At 41.3% G+C, this 17608-nt stretch overlaps 1 protein-coding gene across 9 annotated transcripts in view; it reads right to left on the bottom strand.

The window, feature by feature from the left end:
* The window catches only part of supt3h (SPT3 homolog, SAGA and STAGA complex component), a 425840-nt gene that overhangs the window by 57015 nt on the left and 351217 nt on the right, over positions 1-17608 (bottom strand). For all 9 annotated transcript variants that reach the window (XM_063035264.1, XM_063035273.1, XM_063035254.1 and 6 more), the window contains one exon: positions 14574-14765. In XM_063035264.1, coding sequence (XP_062891334.1) covers positions 14574-14765 — 192 coding nt within the window. The remainder of the gene's footprint in view (positions 1-14573; positions 14766-17608) is intronic.

Below are 17608 nucleotides of genomic sequence, written 5' to 3'. Positions count from 1 at the left end.
GAGGAAAGCTGTCTCTGATGGGGCAAGATTCCTCTCACTCCACAGAATTCTGGGGTACTTCAAGGACTATTCAGAGATGGACTCTGTAGTCATCAAACTGTGATCACAAAGCTACTAAGGCTAAGCTTGGGTGCACAGGTAAAGAAAGCTCTGAGATCTCTGCAGTAAATAATTCTCTGGACTACCTTTTGTGTTCACATTCCTGGGAGCTATGCATAAACTCAAAATATAACTACACAGCCCCTTTATTGGGAAAAAAAATAAGATTCCCTCCAGTTACTTTTGCACATCGGAGTCCAACAAGGAACCAGGCCTTCCAACATGCACAATCAGCAAAACTTTCGCTGATTATCAATGAATTTTCACAGGCCCAACAACAAAAGGGTAAGTCTATTTGGCTCAACAGAACCCTGAAAATTTGGCAAGCCCTTTCCCAAGCATTTTCCATTCTAGTTTACAAAACACGGCAAGGGTACGGTGCAGCCATTGGCTCCATATGGCCGTCTTCTTACAGCATGTCCTAGTCACCATTCTTGTGTATGCTGGTAGTCTATACTATTTTGGTGACTATTCTATGCTTAATGTACAAAAAAATTGTACAAGTGACAAGTTGGAGTGACAACCCCCATCTAAACTATAATATTTATACTGTTGCTGTTACTGTTGTTCGTCCTTCATAGTCAAAGATGACCATGGTTTCAAAGTCAAATGGGAGATTGGTGGCTGTGGGTCCGGAGGTGACTGATGAGGCCAATCCGGGCCCTGAAGGCTCACCCACATGTGGGACACAAGTGGGTGGGTGCTGTCGTGGCAGTGGATGCTGCTTGGGCCTTGCGCACAGCAAGCTTTCGTTGTGCCTCGATGATGCGCCTGGCTTCAGCTGCACGGGCTCCTGTGGTGATCTTGCTGCGCCAAGCTGGATGGTTGAGGGCAAGCGTCTCCCACGTGTTGATGTCGACACCCAGGCCTTTGAGGGACGCTTTCAGGCAGTCTTTGAAACGTTTCTTCTGCCCCCCGACTGAGCGCTTGCCCTGGCACAGTTCTCCGTACAGCAGCTGCTTAGGCAATCGACTGTCTGGCATTCTGACCACATGTCCAGCCCACCTGGCTTGGGCTTTCAGCAGGAGGGTGTAGACGCCGCAGAGCCCAGCTCGTTCCAGGATTTCCGTGTCGGGGACTTTGTCCTGCCACCTGATGTGGAGGAGTCTGCGGAGACAGCTCAGGTGAAAATAGTTGAGCTGTTTGGCGTGTCTGCTGTAGACAGTCCAGGTCTCGCTGGCGTAAAGGAGGGTGGTAAGGACCACTGCACAGTAGACCTTCAGCTTGGTTATAATCTAAATATGACTAACAATATGTTATCTCTCTCTCTCTGGTAATCCAGAAAATATTTCTCCTTTTACAGCTATTTAGCAAAAAAAAACTGCATGCAAATGTCCTATCTTGCCCCAAACAGCTAAATATGTCTTAGCTCAATGCAATTATATACCCAAATATTGATCTCTCACAATTAATCAAGTAAGTTAGTAAAACTCCCATAACCTGGCACCTTAGGGATTTTGGTTGCACAGGACAAGCAGAATTTCTAGACTATTAAATGTTACTCTGATTACACCAACACACATTTATTTCACTCTCTTTATTAGTTGAAATATACAAGCTGAAGCAATACAGCCCTTGGATACTGCCACACATCTTGACCACATCCCGGACGCCGCCTCCAGCTGGAAACCACTTCGTGTTACTACACACCAGTGCTCACAACCCCAACTCTGGCTGCATATGAATCTCACAGTCTCTGTAAGCATGGCTGCTTTTGCTAGTATACTGGAATGCAGGTAACATTTCAGCATATAATGAGGACTTAATGTACTTATGTGTGAGCCAGATACCAAAACTTTGGGCTTTCTGAAGAATCAGAAACCAGATTATTGGATTATGTTCTCTTATATAATGTTTGTGCTGAATCTTTCTTTGGCACTACTAGACTAAAACAAGAGACTCACTATTGCAGACACCATTGCACAAACACTTCTGCAGTCTTTGATGATGATCATCATCTTTTCTCCTAAAACAGAAACTAATTTGAAGTACCTTGACCACTCTAACATATTGCACAATTTCAGTAAACTAATTCTTGATATTTTCATTGAAACTATCATGTAATATTGTAACAGAGTAAGCCCAGGATTTAAACTATGCCTACCTATTTCTATTCTATAGAGTCATAGAGAACCAGAGCACAGAAACTGGCCTTTTGGCCCATCTAGTCCATGCTGAAACTATTTAAACTGCTTACTTCCATCGACCTACACCAGGACCATAGACCTCCATATCCCCACTATCCATGTACCTATCAAAACTTCTCTTAAACATTGAAATCGAGCTTGCATGAACTAATTATGCTAGCAACTCATTCCACACTTTCACGACACTCTAGGTGAAGAGGTTTCCCCTTATGTCCTCTTAAACTTCTCAGCTTTCACCCTTAAGCCATGACCTCTGGTTGTAGTCCAACTCAACATCAGTGAAGAAAGCGTAATTGCATTTAACCTATCTGTACCTCTCATAATTTTGTAAGCCTCAATCAAATCTCTCAATCCTTTACATTCTAAAGAATACAGTCCTAACCTATTCAATTTTTTCTTATAACTCAGGTCTTCCAGACCCGGCAACATCCTTGTAAATATTCTCTGCACTTTTTCAACCTTGTTTACATCTTTCTTGTAGGTAGGTGACCAAAACTGCACACAATACTTCAAATTAGGTCCCGCCAATGTCTTCTAGAACTTCAACATAATATTCCATCTTCTTTACTTAATACATGGATTTATGAAGGCCAATGCCGCAAAAGCATTCTTTACGATCCTATCTACCTGTGACACTACTTTCAATGAATTATGTACCTGTATTCCCAGATCCCTTTATTCTACCGCACTCCTCAATGCCCTACCGTTCACTGTGTAAGCCCTACCCTGCTTGGTCCTACCGAAGTGTAAAACCTCGCACTTTTGCATTAAAGTCCATCTGCAACTTTTCAGTTTATTTTTCCAGCTGATGTAGATCCCTCTGCAAGCCATGACAGCCTTCCTCACTTGTCCACTACACCTACAATCTTGGTGTCATACACAAAATTTGCTGACCTAGTTAACCACATTATCATCCAGATCATTGATATAGATGACAAACAACAAAGGACCCAGCACCGATTCCTGCAGTACTCAACTAGTCGCAGGCCCCCAGTCAGAGAAGCAACTCTCTATCAGCATTCCCTGGCTTCTCCTACAAAGCCAATGTCTAATCCAATTTTCTACCTCATCTTGAATGCCAACCGACTCAACCTTCTTGACCTGCCTCCATCCCATGTAGGATCTTGTCAAATGCCTTACTAATCTCCATGTAGACAACATCCACTGCCTTGCCTTCATTCACTTTCCTGGAAACTTCCTTGAAAAAACAGACCTACACACATGAAGCCATGTTGACCATCCTTAATCAATCCATATCTATCCAGTCCCTCAGAATACCTTTCAATAACTTTCCCACAACTGATGTCAGACTCATCGGCCTGGACTCACAGGCTGCTTAATAAGCTACGAGCTCATGGCATTATAGGGAAAGATTCTAGTATGGATAAAACAGTGGCTGTTTGGCAGGAGGCAAAGAGTGGGAATAAAGGGAGCCTTTTTCTGATTGGCTGCCAGTGACTGGTGGTGTTCTACAGGGGTCTGTGTTGGGACCAATTCTTATTAAGTTATGTGTCAATGATTTGGATGATGGAATTGATGACTTTGTTGCTAAGTTTGCAGACGATATGAAAATAGGTGGAGAGGCAGGTAATTGAGGAAATAGATAAACAGAAGGACTTGGGCAGATTACGAGAATGGGCAAAGAAATTGAAAATGGAATACGGTGTTGGAAAGTGTATGGTCATGCACTTTGGTAGAAGAAATGAAAGGGTTGACTAAAATCAGGGTAGGACCAATCAAGGATAAGAAAGGTAATATACCCTTGGAGCTGGAAGAGGTCCTTAATGAATACTTTGCTTCAGCATTCACCAGGGAGAGGGATCTTGATGAATGTGAGGGAGACATAGAACAAGCTGATATGCTGGAACATGTCAACATTAAGAAAGAGGATGTACTGGAACTTTAGAAAAACATTAGGATAGATAAGTCTTCAGGGCCAGTAACCTCAGGTTACTATGGGAACCGAGAAAAATGATCGCTGTGCCTTTGACAATGATCTCTGCATCCTCACTGGCCACAAGGGTAGTGCCAGAGGATTGGACGTTATTCCCTTGTTCAAGAAAGGTTACTGGGATAACCCTGGGAATAATAGACCAGTGAGTTTTACGTCAGTGGTGGGCAAACTGTTGGCGAGGATTTTTGGAGACAGAACTTATGTGCATTTGGAGAAAACAAGCTAATTAGTGATCGTCAATATGCCTTTGTGAGGGGCTGGCTGTGCCTCATGAACCTGGCTGAATTATTTGATGAAATGACAAAGTGCATTGATGAAGGCAGAGCAGTTGATGTGGTGTGCTTGGATTCTAGAAAGGCACTTGAGGTTTTCCCATTGTAGGCCCTTTTAGAAAGTCAGAAGGCATGGGTTCCAGGGAATGGTGACTCTGCAGATTCAGAATTGGCTTGCCAACAGTAGGTGGGGGTGATAGTAAATGAAGCATATTCTACTTAGAGGTCAGTGACTAGTGGTGTTCCACAGGGATCTGTTCTGGGACCCCTGCTCTTTATGATGACTATAAATGACTTGGCTGAGGAGGTGGAAGGGTAGTTTAGTAAGTTTGCAGATGACATGGATGTTGCTGGTGTTGTGGTTAGTGTAGATGGCTGTTGTACATTACAACAGGATACTGATAGAATGCTGGGCTGAGAAATGACTGATGGAGTTCAATTCAGAAAAATCTGAGGCGATTCACTTTGAAAGATTGAATTTGAAGGCAGAATACAGGACTAATGACTGGATTCAGAACAGAGAGACATTGGAGTTCACGTACATACATACCTCGAAGTTGTAGAGCAAGTTCTTAGCGTGCTTAAGGTGTATGGTGTGTTGGTTTTCCTTAGTCAGAGGAATAGATTCAAGAGCTGTGAGGTAACATCACATGGTATATTGCATTCAGTTCAGGTCGACTCATTATTATGCTTATTCAGAAAGTCAGATGGCATGGGATCCAGGGAAGTTTGGCCAAGTGGATAGGTGGATTCACAATTGGCTTGCCTGCAGAAAGCAGGGGGTTGTGGTGGAGGGAGTACATTCAGATTGGAGGGTTGTGACTAGTGGTGTCCCACAAGGATCGGTTCTGGGACCTCTACTTTTCATGATTTTTATTAACAACCTGGATGTGGGGGTAGAAGGGTAGCAAGTTTGGCAAGTTAGCAGACGACACAAAGGTTGGTGGTGTTGTGGATAGTGTAGAAGATTGTCGAAGATTGCACAGAGACATTGATAGGATGCAGAAGTGGGCTGAGAAGTGGCAGATGGAGTTCAACCCGGAGAAGTGTGAGGTGGTACACTTTGGAAGGACAAACTCCAAGGCAGAGTACAAAGTAAATGGCAGGATACTTGTTAGTATGGAGGAGCAGTGGGATCTGGGAGTACATGTCCATAGATCCCTGAAAGTTGCCTCACAGGTAAATAGGGTAGTTAAGAAAGCTTATAGGGTGTTAGCTTTCGTAAGTTGAGGGACAGAGTTTAAGAGTCGCAGGGTAATGATGCAGCTCTATAAAACTCTGGTTAGGCCACACTTGGAGTACTATGTCCAGTTCTGGTCGCCTCACTATAGGAAGGATGTGGAAATATTGGAAAGGGTACAGAGGAGATTTACCAGGATACTGCCTGGTTTAGAGATTATGGATTATGATCAGAGATTAAGGGAGCTAGGGCTTTACTCTTTGGAGAGAAGGAGGATGAGGGGAGACATGATAGAGGTATACAAGATATTAAGAGGAATAGATAGAGTGGACAGCCAGCACCTCTTCTCCAGGGCACCACTGCTCAGTACAAGAGGACATGGCTTTAAGGTAAGGGGTGGGAAGTTCAAGGGGGATATTAGAGGAAGGTTTTTTTTACTCAGAAAGTGGTTGGAGCGTGGAATGCACTGCCTGAGTCAGTGGTGGAGGTAGATACACTAGTGAAACTTAAGAGACTACTAGACAGGTATATGGAGGAATTTAAGGTGGGGGGTTATATGGGAGGCAGGGTTTAAGGGTCGGCACAACATTGTGAGCCGAAGGGCCTGTACTGTGCTGTACTATTCTATGTTCTATGTTCTATTATAGAAGGATGTGGAAACTTTAGAGAGGGCACAGAGGAGATTTACCAAGATACTGCCTGGATTAGAGAGCATGTCTTGTGTGGATCGGTTGAGCAAGTTTGGGCTTCTCTCTTTGGAGAAAAGGAGGATGAGAGGTGACCTGATAGAGGTGTACAAGGTGATAAGAGATGTACAGTAGATCGTGTGGGTAGGCAGAGACATTTTCCCAGGGCAGAAATGAATAATACAAGGGGGAATAATTTTAAAGTGCTTGAAGCAAAGTATAGATAGCCTGTCAAATCAAAGGTAGGATTTTTGTAGTGGTTGTAGAGGCAGATATATTAGGGATAATTAAGAGACTCTTTATACACAAGTGGTTAAAAAAAATGGGAAGGAAGGGTCAGATTAATTTTGAAACAGATTAAGGGGTCAGCACAACATCATGGGCCAAAGAGCCCGTACTGTGCTGTAGAGTTGTAACAGTACGTTCTATTTGACAGCTCCAATAACAATTAATAACATTCTTAATATAGTTTTTAAAAAGATTTTGCATCGTTTCCACTTAAAGGTTACATTGCATTTGTAATGGATTTAAATTAGAATTAGTTGACTCTGATTGCGCAACAGAAGTTTACAAAATATGCTGTAACCCTGAACTTTAACACAATTTTGATAAGTAAATACTGTGGAGGCAGAAACAGTGATAGTTTGAGAACAGGGAAGAACATTTGTCTGTTGAAAATAATAAAAATATGTTCTCCTTAAACTTAAAATAGATTTGTTTACAAAATAAGGGAGTTATAGTTGAAGTTATAAAGAGATTTACTTGAACATATGAGAGATAAAATAGGCTGTAATTTTCAGTCCGGAGCAAAGTCATAGAATTCACCATTCACCTGGAAGAAAGTTCACTTTAAAGATCAATCAACTAAAGCAAGGAAAAAAGTAATCTGCGATTCTAGTTAGAGTTAGTTATTATTTTAAAAATAGACATTATTCGTGATTAAAAAATATATAAAGAAGCAGTGTAAAAAAATTGTATATTCTTAGTCAGTACATTTCTCTCTAGGCATCCGTTAGTCTCATGAGACCATGGATTTGTGCCTTGGAAGGTTTCCAGGGCGCAGGCCTGGGCAAGGTTGTATGGAAGACCGGCAGCTGCCCATGCTACAAGTCTCTCCTCTACATACCACCGATGTTGTCCAAGGGAAGGGCACTAGGGCTGATACAGCTTGGCACCAGTGTCGTTGCAGAGCAATGTGTGATTAAGTGCCTTGCTCAAGGACACAACATGCTGCCTCTGTTGAGGCTTGAACTAGTGACCTTCAGATCACTAGACCGACGCCTTAACCACTTGGCCACGCGCCAACACTCAGTACATTTCATGGTGTAAACTTTAAAGAGACTGAGAAAATAAAACAAACATAGCGTTATTGCCACACATGAGATGATAACGCTTTAATTGGTCAAGGGGCTTCCCCACCCAACTTCTGCCCCTCCATGTGCAGTAGCACAAGGAGCCTTTACTATGGTTCGAGTTAGCGTTATTAACTGCTGAACAAAGGATTGCAAGGATGCGGTTAGATATGGTTGGCAAGTTTCAAAGAGGGAGTTGTAAAATAGTTTGATAAAGCAACCAAAGCTAACAACATGGTCAAGGTATTTTGAGAGGGAATGGAATCTCCAGACTTACACTATTATTTATAAGGCAAATTAACATGAGCCAAGAAGGTTTAAATGTGAAGATGAAAGATTAGTTTTATTTGTCAGATGCATATGTAAACATACAGCCTACGACCAATACAGCACAAAGATGTGCTGGAAGCAGCCTGCAGATGGTGTCATGCTTCCAGTACCAACACGGTATCCCCATAAGTTGCTAACCCTAACCCATACCTCTTTTGGAATGAGGGAGGGAACTAGAGCATCCAGAGAAAACCCATGCAGTGATGGGGAGAACGTATAAACTCCTTACTGACAATGGCTGGAATTAAACCCCAATCATCCCATCGATGGCACTGTAAACTATCATGCTAACCACTACGTTACTGTGGAGAGTAAGAGGTTTAATGAGATCAGGTTCAAAGGAGCTGTAGGATGTTTTAAGATAAGCAAAATTTGAAGACAGCTTTTAAGGTGATGACAGTGTTTCTAAGAAGAGATTCAGAGACAACCTTAGCTTAAGTGGTATCAGAAAGAGATGCAAAATGGCAGAGACAGATTAATAGGTAGTCTCAACCAGAGTAACAAATAAGACAGGGCAGATGACGGTTGTTATCACACAAAAGCAGTCAGAATATTTTTCTCTCTTCAGGTTATAGTCGGCCTGGTCTGGGAATGAGTGGCAAAACCCAACTGTAGTTCTTGGATTTGACACAACAAGATTGGAAACTCCACAATAATGCTTCTGTCGGAGACAAGTACATTAAGAAATGACCATGACAATATCGTTGGGCAAATTATCAGAAGTTGTGTGTAAAATGGAGGACCAAAACTGAGGCTATTGGAATATATCAAAGTACAATTGCAAGTGTTATGGAGACAATTATTCAATGACATATGGTACAGCAATTAGATGCAGAAAATAGGTTGATGGATTTGAGTGGCAAAGAAAACAAGATCTTATTCCTTTATTATGGTGATGTATACAGTACTGATGTTACATTTAAATGCACACAGTACACAGAATAAGGTAGATGATCTTGTATCACAGATAGAGATTGACTGGTATGATGTTGTGGGCGTCACCGCATCATGGCTGAAAGATGATCACACTTTGGAGCTTAACATCTAAGGATACAGATTGTATCAAAAGAACAGGCAGGTAGGCAGAGAGGGTGGGGTGGCTGTATTGGTAAATAATGAACCAAAAAAGGGTGAGATAGATGTAGAATGATGTAGAATCATTGTTGGTACAGTTAAGAAATTGCAAAGGTAAAAAGACCCGGAAGGAGTTACATACAGGCCTCTGAATAGCAGATAGGATGTGGGCTACAAATTACAATGGGACATAGAAAAGGCATGCAAAAAGGGCAGTGTTATGATAGTCATGAAGGATTTCAATATGCAGGTAGATTAGGAAAATCAGGTTAGTGCTGGATCTCAAGAGAAGAAACTTGTAGAATGCCTATGAGTTGGCTTTCCAGAGCAGCTTGTGGTTGAGTCCATTAGGTGAAAACAAATCTGGATTATTTGTTGAGCAATGAATCAGATTTGATTAGGGAGCTTAAGATAAAGGAAACCCGAAGAGTCCATGATCATAATATGATAGAATTTACCCTTCAGTGTGAGGAGAAGAAGCTGAAATCAGATGTATCAGTATTACAGTGGAGTAAAGGGAGTTACAGAGATATGAGAGAGGACCAATGCTCCCTCTAATTTGTCATGAACAGTGTGCGCAAAAGTCTCGTGCAGGGCAATTTTTTGTCCAGTGACAACAACACGTGCACACTGAATTTTATATATATTCATTTTAACAGCTAGCAAAACACTGTCAAAAAGAACTTTGATCTCTGGGTTTCATCTTTTTTGCTCTCATTCATCTACACTCTCACAAAATATATGTAGCAGGCCTGTAGTGGGTAATATAGGATTTTCTCTCCAGAGCTTTTCCATAACGTCCATATGTGAGTTGCTTACTAAATGACACTTCTTCCCACTTGCAAATTCTTCAGCGACTTTTGCATCGCAACAATACACACAAGTAGCACCAGTTTCTGTATTGTACGTAAATATTTCTCCTAGCTGTATCCTCCTGACCTCATGAGCTGTCGGTGTAGCAGTTTCTACTGTTTCATTAAGCCATTCCGCTTTAAATGAACTAGCAGTTTTCTGGTGCTTCAAGCTCTCTGCTTCTTTGGAATTCAACACAATGGGACAATCATTCCTTCAATAAAAACAATATAAATAAGCCAATTCTGAAATCTGCAGACAAATCATCACAAGGTCCACATTATCAACACCGTCCACATCAGAAACCAGAAAAGGAAATGTGATTGTGTATGATCGTGAAATATAATTAACATGCCAACGAGGTAGAGGGTGACAACGTTCTGTGCTAGTAGCAAAAGATGTGTGTGTCTGTGTGTGTGTACATGTGCACATCTTTGAGGGAACATTGGAGAGGACCTGGTCAAAGTTGATTGGAAGGGGATACTAGCACAACTATGGCTGAAGTTTTTGGAGGCAATTTGGAAGGCACAAGATAGATACACCCCAAAGATGAAGAAGTATTCTAAAGAGAGGATGATGCAACTGTGGCAGACATGAGAAGTCAGAGATGGGATAAAAGGATAAGAGAGGACATATAATATAGTAAAAAAAATAGTGGTAAGTTAGAGCACTCGAAAGCTTTTAAAAACCACCAGAAGGCAACTAAAAAAGCCATAATAGGGAGAAAAGAGGAAATGTGAAGGTAAGCTAGCCAATAATATCAAATAAATGGTGGACTAAATTAATAAGTATTAAGTAACCAGTTTTCACTGTGGAAGACACTCATGCCAGAAGATCAAGTGTCAGGGGCCCGAACTTAGTGTGGTTGCTATTACTAGGGAGAAGGTGCTTGGGAAGCTGAAAGGTCTGAAGGTAGATAAGTCACCTGGATCAGATGGTCTACACCCAGGGATATGAAAGAGGCAACTGAAGAGATGGGGGAGGTATTAGTAATGATCTTTCAGGAATCATTAGATTCTGGAATGGTTTCAGAGGATTGGAAAATTTCAAATGTCATTCCACTCTTTAAGAAGAGAGGGAGGCAGAAGAAAGAAAATTATAGGCCAGTTAGCCTGTCTTCAGTGGTTGGGAAGATGTTGGAGTCCATTATTAAACATGGGGTTTCAGGGTACTTGGAAGCACCTGATAAAATAGCAAAGTCAACATGATTTCCTTAAGGAGAAATCTTGGCTGACAAATCTTTGAGGAAATAACAAGCAGGACAGAGAAAGGAGAGTCCATGGATGTTGTTTACTTGGATTTTATGAAGGCTTTTGATAAGCTGCTGGATATGAGGCTGCCTAACAAGATAAGAGCCTATGGTATTACAGGAAAGATACTAGCATTAATAGAAGCTTGGCCGACTGGCAGGAGACAAAGACTGGGCATAAAGGGGGTATTTTCTGGTTGACTAGTGGTGTTCCATGGGGGTTGGTGTTGAGACCACTTCTTCTCACATTATACTGTTAATGAGCTGGATTACAGATTTAATGGCTTTGTGGCTAAACTTGCAGATGATACAAAGATAGTTGGAGGAACAGGTAGTGTTGAGGAAGCAGGGAGTCTGCAGAAGGACAAGAGAAGGAGAATGGGCAAAAGAGTGGCAAATGGAAATCAGTATAGGTAACTGCATGGTCATGCACTTTGGTAGAAGGAATAAAGGTGGAGACTATTTTCTAAATAGGGAGAAAGTTCAAAAACTAGAAGCATACAGGGACTTCAGAGACATCGTGCAGGATTCCCTAAAGCTTAGCTTCTAGGTTGAGTCAGTGGTAAGGAAAGGAAATGCAATGTTAGCATTCATTCTGAGAAGACCAGAATACAAAAGCAAGAACATAATGCTGAGGTTTTATAAGGCATTGGTTAGACTACACTTTGAGTGTAGTGTGAGCAGTTTTGGGTTCTTTATCTAAGAAAAGATGTGTTGTTATTGGAGAGGGTCCAGAGGAGGTTCACGAGAATTGTTCTGCGAATGAAAGGGTTAACGCTTGAGGTGTGCTTGATGGCTCTGGGCCTGTACTCACTAGTTTAGAAGAATGATGGAGGCCTATTGAAACATATTGAATATTGAAAGGCCTAAATTGTGTGGTTGTGGCGAGGATGGTTCCTATAGTGGATGAGTCTCAGACTAGAGGGCAGTGCCTCAGAATAGAGGAACCTTCATTTAGAACTGAGATGAAGAGGAATTTCTTTAGCCAGAGGGTAGTGAATCTTCGGAATTCATTGCCACAGATGGCAGTGGAGGCCAAGTCATTGGGCATATTTAAAGCGAAGATTGATAGGTTCTTGATTAGTCAGGGCATCAAAGGTTACAGAGAGAAGCTAGGAGAATGGGACTGAGAGGGATAATAAATCAGCCATGAAGGAATGGTGAAGCAGACTCGATGGGCAAAGAGCATTATTCTGTGCCTACGGTTAGGATGGTGGTGAACATCGAACACTGCAACATCAATCTGCTCACATGTCTTATGGCCTCAGCAAAACATTATTCTGTGATATCACCAGAATGGAATTTAGGGGAAAGAGAAGTCACCCACTGTGACAGGCCAAAATTTGTAAAAATAATAGCCATGAATGTGTCAGGTACTATTTTGTGGAAATAATTTTTTATTTATAGAAGACTAAGCAGTAAACATGTTACTATTTACCGGAATCCCGACCAACGTTAACCCTTTACCAAGTTGGGGGATGGGCAAGCCAAAGCATACTCAATTTACTGGTGCAGATTAGAAGGGAAAGTTAGATAGACATGGACAAATATAAGAAAAAAACTACTGTCAAGTTATTGAGTTTTGCTTTATTACAGCAATAGATATTTCTACTTCAATGACTGGGTAAAGCACCATCGCCACAGAGTAAATATTTCATCTTCATTGGTAGAGATAACGATATAACATGAGTTGATGAGTCCAGTTTATATTGGTAGCGATGTTTAGCTTCTTGTCAGAATTGATCTTAGTGTTAGGTTACACTCAGTTTTAAGTAAAAATGCACTGATATTTAAATATTATAAGATACAGAACAGACATGAACACAGTCAGGAGCAGCAGTAGGCCTCAAGCCTGTCTCACCACTCCATATGATCACAGCTGATCTACCTCAGGCGTTAACTACTACTTTGTGCCAGATCCCCATAATCCTCAATTCTACATCCCAGTTACAACTCTCTGGGGTAAAGAATCCCAGAGACTTACTGCTCTCTGTGAGATTCTACACATCTCACTTATAAATGACAATCCCCCTACTTTGCAACTCCATCCCCTCATTCAAAATTCTTTCACTATTACAATCATCTCGACATCTACCTAGTCATGCCTCCTTAAGATCTTAGACGTTTCAATAAGGTTACCCCTCATTCTTCTAAATTCAAAGAATATAGACGCAGACTGTTATCTCTCCTGATTGGGCAATTCTGCCATCCCAGGATTTAGCCTGGAAAGTTTCCACATGCACTACCTCTAGTGTTACTCTTTCATGTTTCTTAAATCAGTAGGTAGATAGTCTAACACTCTTGTTGTTACATCACCAGCCCCATTCTCTAGAGGTGGCACACTTACCTTAGCTGTCCTTTTCTGTTTTATATACCCACAGAAATTTTTACTGTTCATTTTGACATCAGATGTAAATTGTCTCTCAAAATCAATTATCATCTTTTGTTATAAGCTTTTATAGTCTTTCACCTTGGTTCCTGAAAAAATGTGTCCATTTTCTTGTTTGCTACTACCCCTTGCTATTTAGAATGGCCTACTTTCCAATTTGACATTATCCTTGACTTTCTTTATCAAATCTGGATGATTCTCATCTTCCACAGAATCCCTTCTAGTTGGGACATGTTATACTGGGCATTATTAATTATCTGCTCAAATATCTGTTACTGTTCATTTACCAACTTACAGCAAACTGTTAAGAAAGCACAATGTACACTAGCTTTCATAGCAGGAGGATTTGAGTACAAGAGCAATGATGGCTTGCAACACTTGTAAAGATTGTTGGTGAGACTGCACATGGAGTGCTGTATGAAGTTTTTTTTTGATTATACAAAACAAATACAGAATAGAGGAAGCATAGTGAAGATTAATCAGACTGATTCCTACAACAGTGGAACTGCCAAATGACGAGATATTATCTCAACTACAATTGCATTCAATAGAGCTTAGAAGAATGAGAGGTAATTTAACTGAAATTCTCAAAGTTCTGACGAGGCTGGGCAGACTAGCTGTGGAGACCTGTTTCCACTGTTTGGTGCCAAGAACAAGGTATCACTGTCTCAGGTTATAGGGCAAAAAATTTATGACTGAAATAAGGAAAATTTTCCACATCCAGAGGGAGGTGAACCCATGGAAGTTGCTGTTATACAGGGCCAGTTAAAGTCAAGTTGCTGACTATTTTCAGGAGCCAGTTAAGTTTCTAGACAGTAAGGGTATCAAAGGGTAGGGAAAAGAGTGGAAACAGAGTATTGGGAAAGATAACCATCAACGATCTTCTGGAACTGCAGAGCAGATAAAAGAGTTAAATGGTTTACATCTGCTCCTATATTCTATGTTTTTATTTTAGAAAGTCGTTTTATCATACAAAAAAATATACTGACCTTTTTTCGTTTGCGAGTTTTTGCCTTGGAATTGCTGGAATCTTGACCCAAGCTTCCATTGCCCACATTTCCTGAATGTGTTTTAGACACATGTGGCACTGTTGATGCTGGCGTAGTTGGGGTTGATGGAGGTGTATTCTCAGGAGATTCAGGATTGTTCTTTACGTTCACAGGTTGAACATGAAGTTGCATCTAAAAGAATGCAAAATTATTTTGCTGAGCACCTCAAATACAAGTAGATTGTCTACAAACAAGAAATGCAATTAAATATAATCTGGTTTGGTTTTGACTTTGCCCTTGGATTCAATTTCAATGAAATCTTTGTCTTGATGGACATCTCCATCTGTTCTTTATAAGAACTGAATGGTTCATGCACTATATCATAAACACCATGGCCAGCTTGGGTCTTGCGCTATTCTCTCGACAAACCACAGTCACCACCCTTTATGTCTCCCACACTCAATTCTGAAGTCAGGTACTGCTGCTTCATGTCTGCATGTTGAATCTATTGTGACTAATTTCAGACTCACCCTACTACCATGAACTTACAGTAGTCACTGGATGCTTTCAACATGTTCATATTTTTTTTCCCATTCTATTGTCACCAGTTGTGATGTGCAAAGCCCTGTGAGTTGCAATCTATGGTATCACACTGGAAACATGGAGTGCTTTAAGTGCATGGAGAAAAAAAGAATAAACTGCTGGAAAAACTCTGCATGTCAAGCAGCATTTGCAGAGGTAAAACGGATGTGTCAGCTTTCCAAGAATAATGCAAAGTCACAACCAAAAATATCAACACATCCCACTTGCCTCCACAGATACTGCTTGACCCACTAAGTTTTCTCCAAGTCTATTTTTTGCTCCAGATTCCAGCACCTGCAGTGTCGTTTCTCTTCTTTAAAAAGCATGCTGCTTTATTCAATGTTCATCTCAAACAGCATACGTGCACAACCACACACACAGATATGTACAACAATATCACATGTAGTTTTTTTTATATATTATAAATTACATTTGTAAAGAATTGAGATGTAGAACATCCAGGAGCCAGGGTTTCATTAAATGTTGGAACAGACTCAAAGGGCTGAGTGACCAATTATTGTTCCCATGTTCCCTACTTTGTTCCAGTTGCATAAAATAATTTTCATTAAAATCTGATGCTGAATTTGAGTTTGCTACCAGGAGAGAAAAAGATCAGATACTGTCCAACTCCGTTGCTAAAATATCGTTCACCGAGACCATATTGTATTATCCTGGAACCCAAATGGCTCTTATTATGTTTTTCAAGTCTAGTCCAGAGGAAGTTGACAATTAATACAAAGTTGCTGATGATTTATTCTGTTTAAATGGTTCAACATGTAACTATGTCCTTGCAGCATGAACTCCAAATGCTGAGACGCCATTGACACATGGAGAGGAATGTTTTGTCTGAAATGGTAACACATTCAGTGGAGCAACAGAGCCACCCACACAAGCCAATACTATGTGCAGCTTCAGGCTTCATTCACAAGGTGTCCACAGTTATTTGTGCCAAATGGGTGTTAGCTGCACTGCTCTAGTTGTGAGAGAAGAGCACTGCAAATTTCTTGTGCAATTTTCCAAAAAGATTCCAGTGGTGAGTTAAGCCACTCATTGCTTGTGTTGTCCAATATGACTTTTGCCAGAACAGTTGGGCTGCAAACCTCAAAGCCCTAGTCCAACCATGGTTCAAAGAAATAAATCCTGAAGTGAGATTTAAGTGACAGTGACAGCATTTGAACAAGTGTGGCACCTAGACCACCTTAGTAAATGTGAAGTCAATGGTCATCAAAGAGCAAAAATACTTCAGCGATTGGAGACATATCTCGAACAAAAGAAGATAATTGTGTTTACTGAAGACCAATTATCCCCAAGGCATTGCTAGAATTCCCCAGGGCAATGGCCTAGGCACAGCCGTCTTCAGCTGCACATCACGATACTGCTTTCAAGCAAAATCAAAGTGGGAATGTTTGCTGATGATTGACGTACACACAACTCTTCAGCAATAAATTAGCCTATGCCTGCATACAGCAAAACTTAGGCAGTATTCAGACATAGAAACATAGAAAATAGGTGCAGGAGTAGGCCATTTGGCCCTTCGAGCCTGCACCGCCATTCAGTATGATCATGGCTGATCATCCAACTCAGAACCCTGTACCAGCCTTCTCTCCATACCCACTGATCCCTTTAGCCACAAGGGCCATATCTAACTCCCTCTTAAATATAGCCAATGAACTGGCCTCAACTGTTTCCTGTGGCAGAGAATTCCACTGATTCACCACTCTCTGTGTGAAGAAGTTTTTCCTCATCTCGGTCCTAAAAGGCTTCCCCTTTATCCTCAAACTGTGATCCCTCGTTCTGGACTTCGCCAACATCGGGAACAATCTTCCTGCATCTAGCCTGTCCAATCCCTTTAGAATTTTATACGTTTTAATAAGATTCCCCCTCAATCTTCTAAATTCCAGAGAGTATAAGCCTAGTCGATCCAGTCTTTCATCATATGAAAGTCCTGCCATCCCAGGAATCAATCTGGTGAACCTTCTTTGTACTCCCTCTATGGCAAGGCTGTCTTTCCTCAGATTAGGGGACCAAAACTGCACACAATACTCCAGGTGTGGTCTCACCAAGGCCTTGTACAACTGCAGTAGTACCTCCCTGCTCCTGTACGCGAATCCTCTTGCTATGAATGCCAGCATACCATTCGCCTTTTTCACCGCCTGCTGTACCTGCATGCCCACTTTCAATGACTGGCGTACAATGACACCCAAGTCTCGTTGCACCTCCCCTTTTCCTAATTGGCCACCATTCAGATAATAATCTGTTTTCCTATTCTTGCCACCAAAGTGGATAACCTCATATTTATCCACATTAAATTGCATCTGCCATGAATTTGCCCACTACCTAACCTATCCAAGTCACCCTGCATCCTCTTAGCATCCTCCTCACAGCTAACACTGCCACCCAGCTTCGTGTCATCCGCAAACTTGGAGATGCTGCATTCAATTCCCTCGTCTAAG

This window comes from Mobula hypostoma, chromosome 2 (genome assembly GCF_963921235.1).
Source record: "Mobula hypostoma chromosome 2, sMobHyp1.1, whole genome shotgun sequence".
In the NCBI taxonomy this organism is placed as follows: Eukaryota; Metazoa; Chordata; class Chondrichthyes; order Myliobatiformes; family Myliobatidae; genus Mobula; species Mobula hypostoma.
The sequence above is the reverse complement of the archived record's forward strand: the minus strand, read 5'-3'. Positions and strand labels throughout refer to the sequence as shown.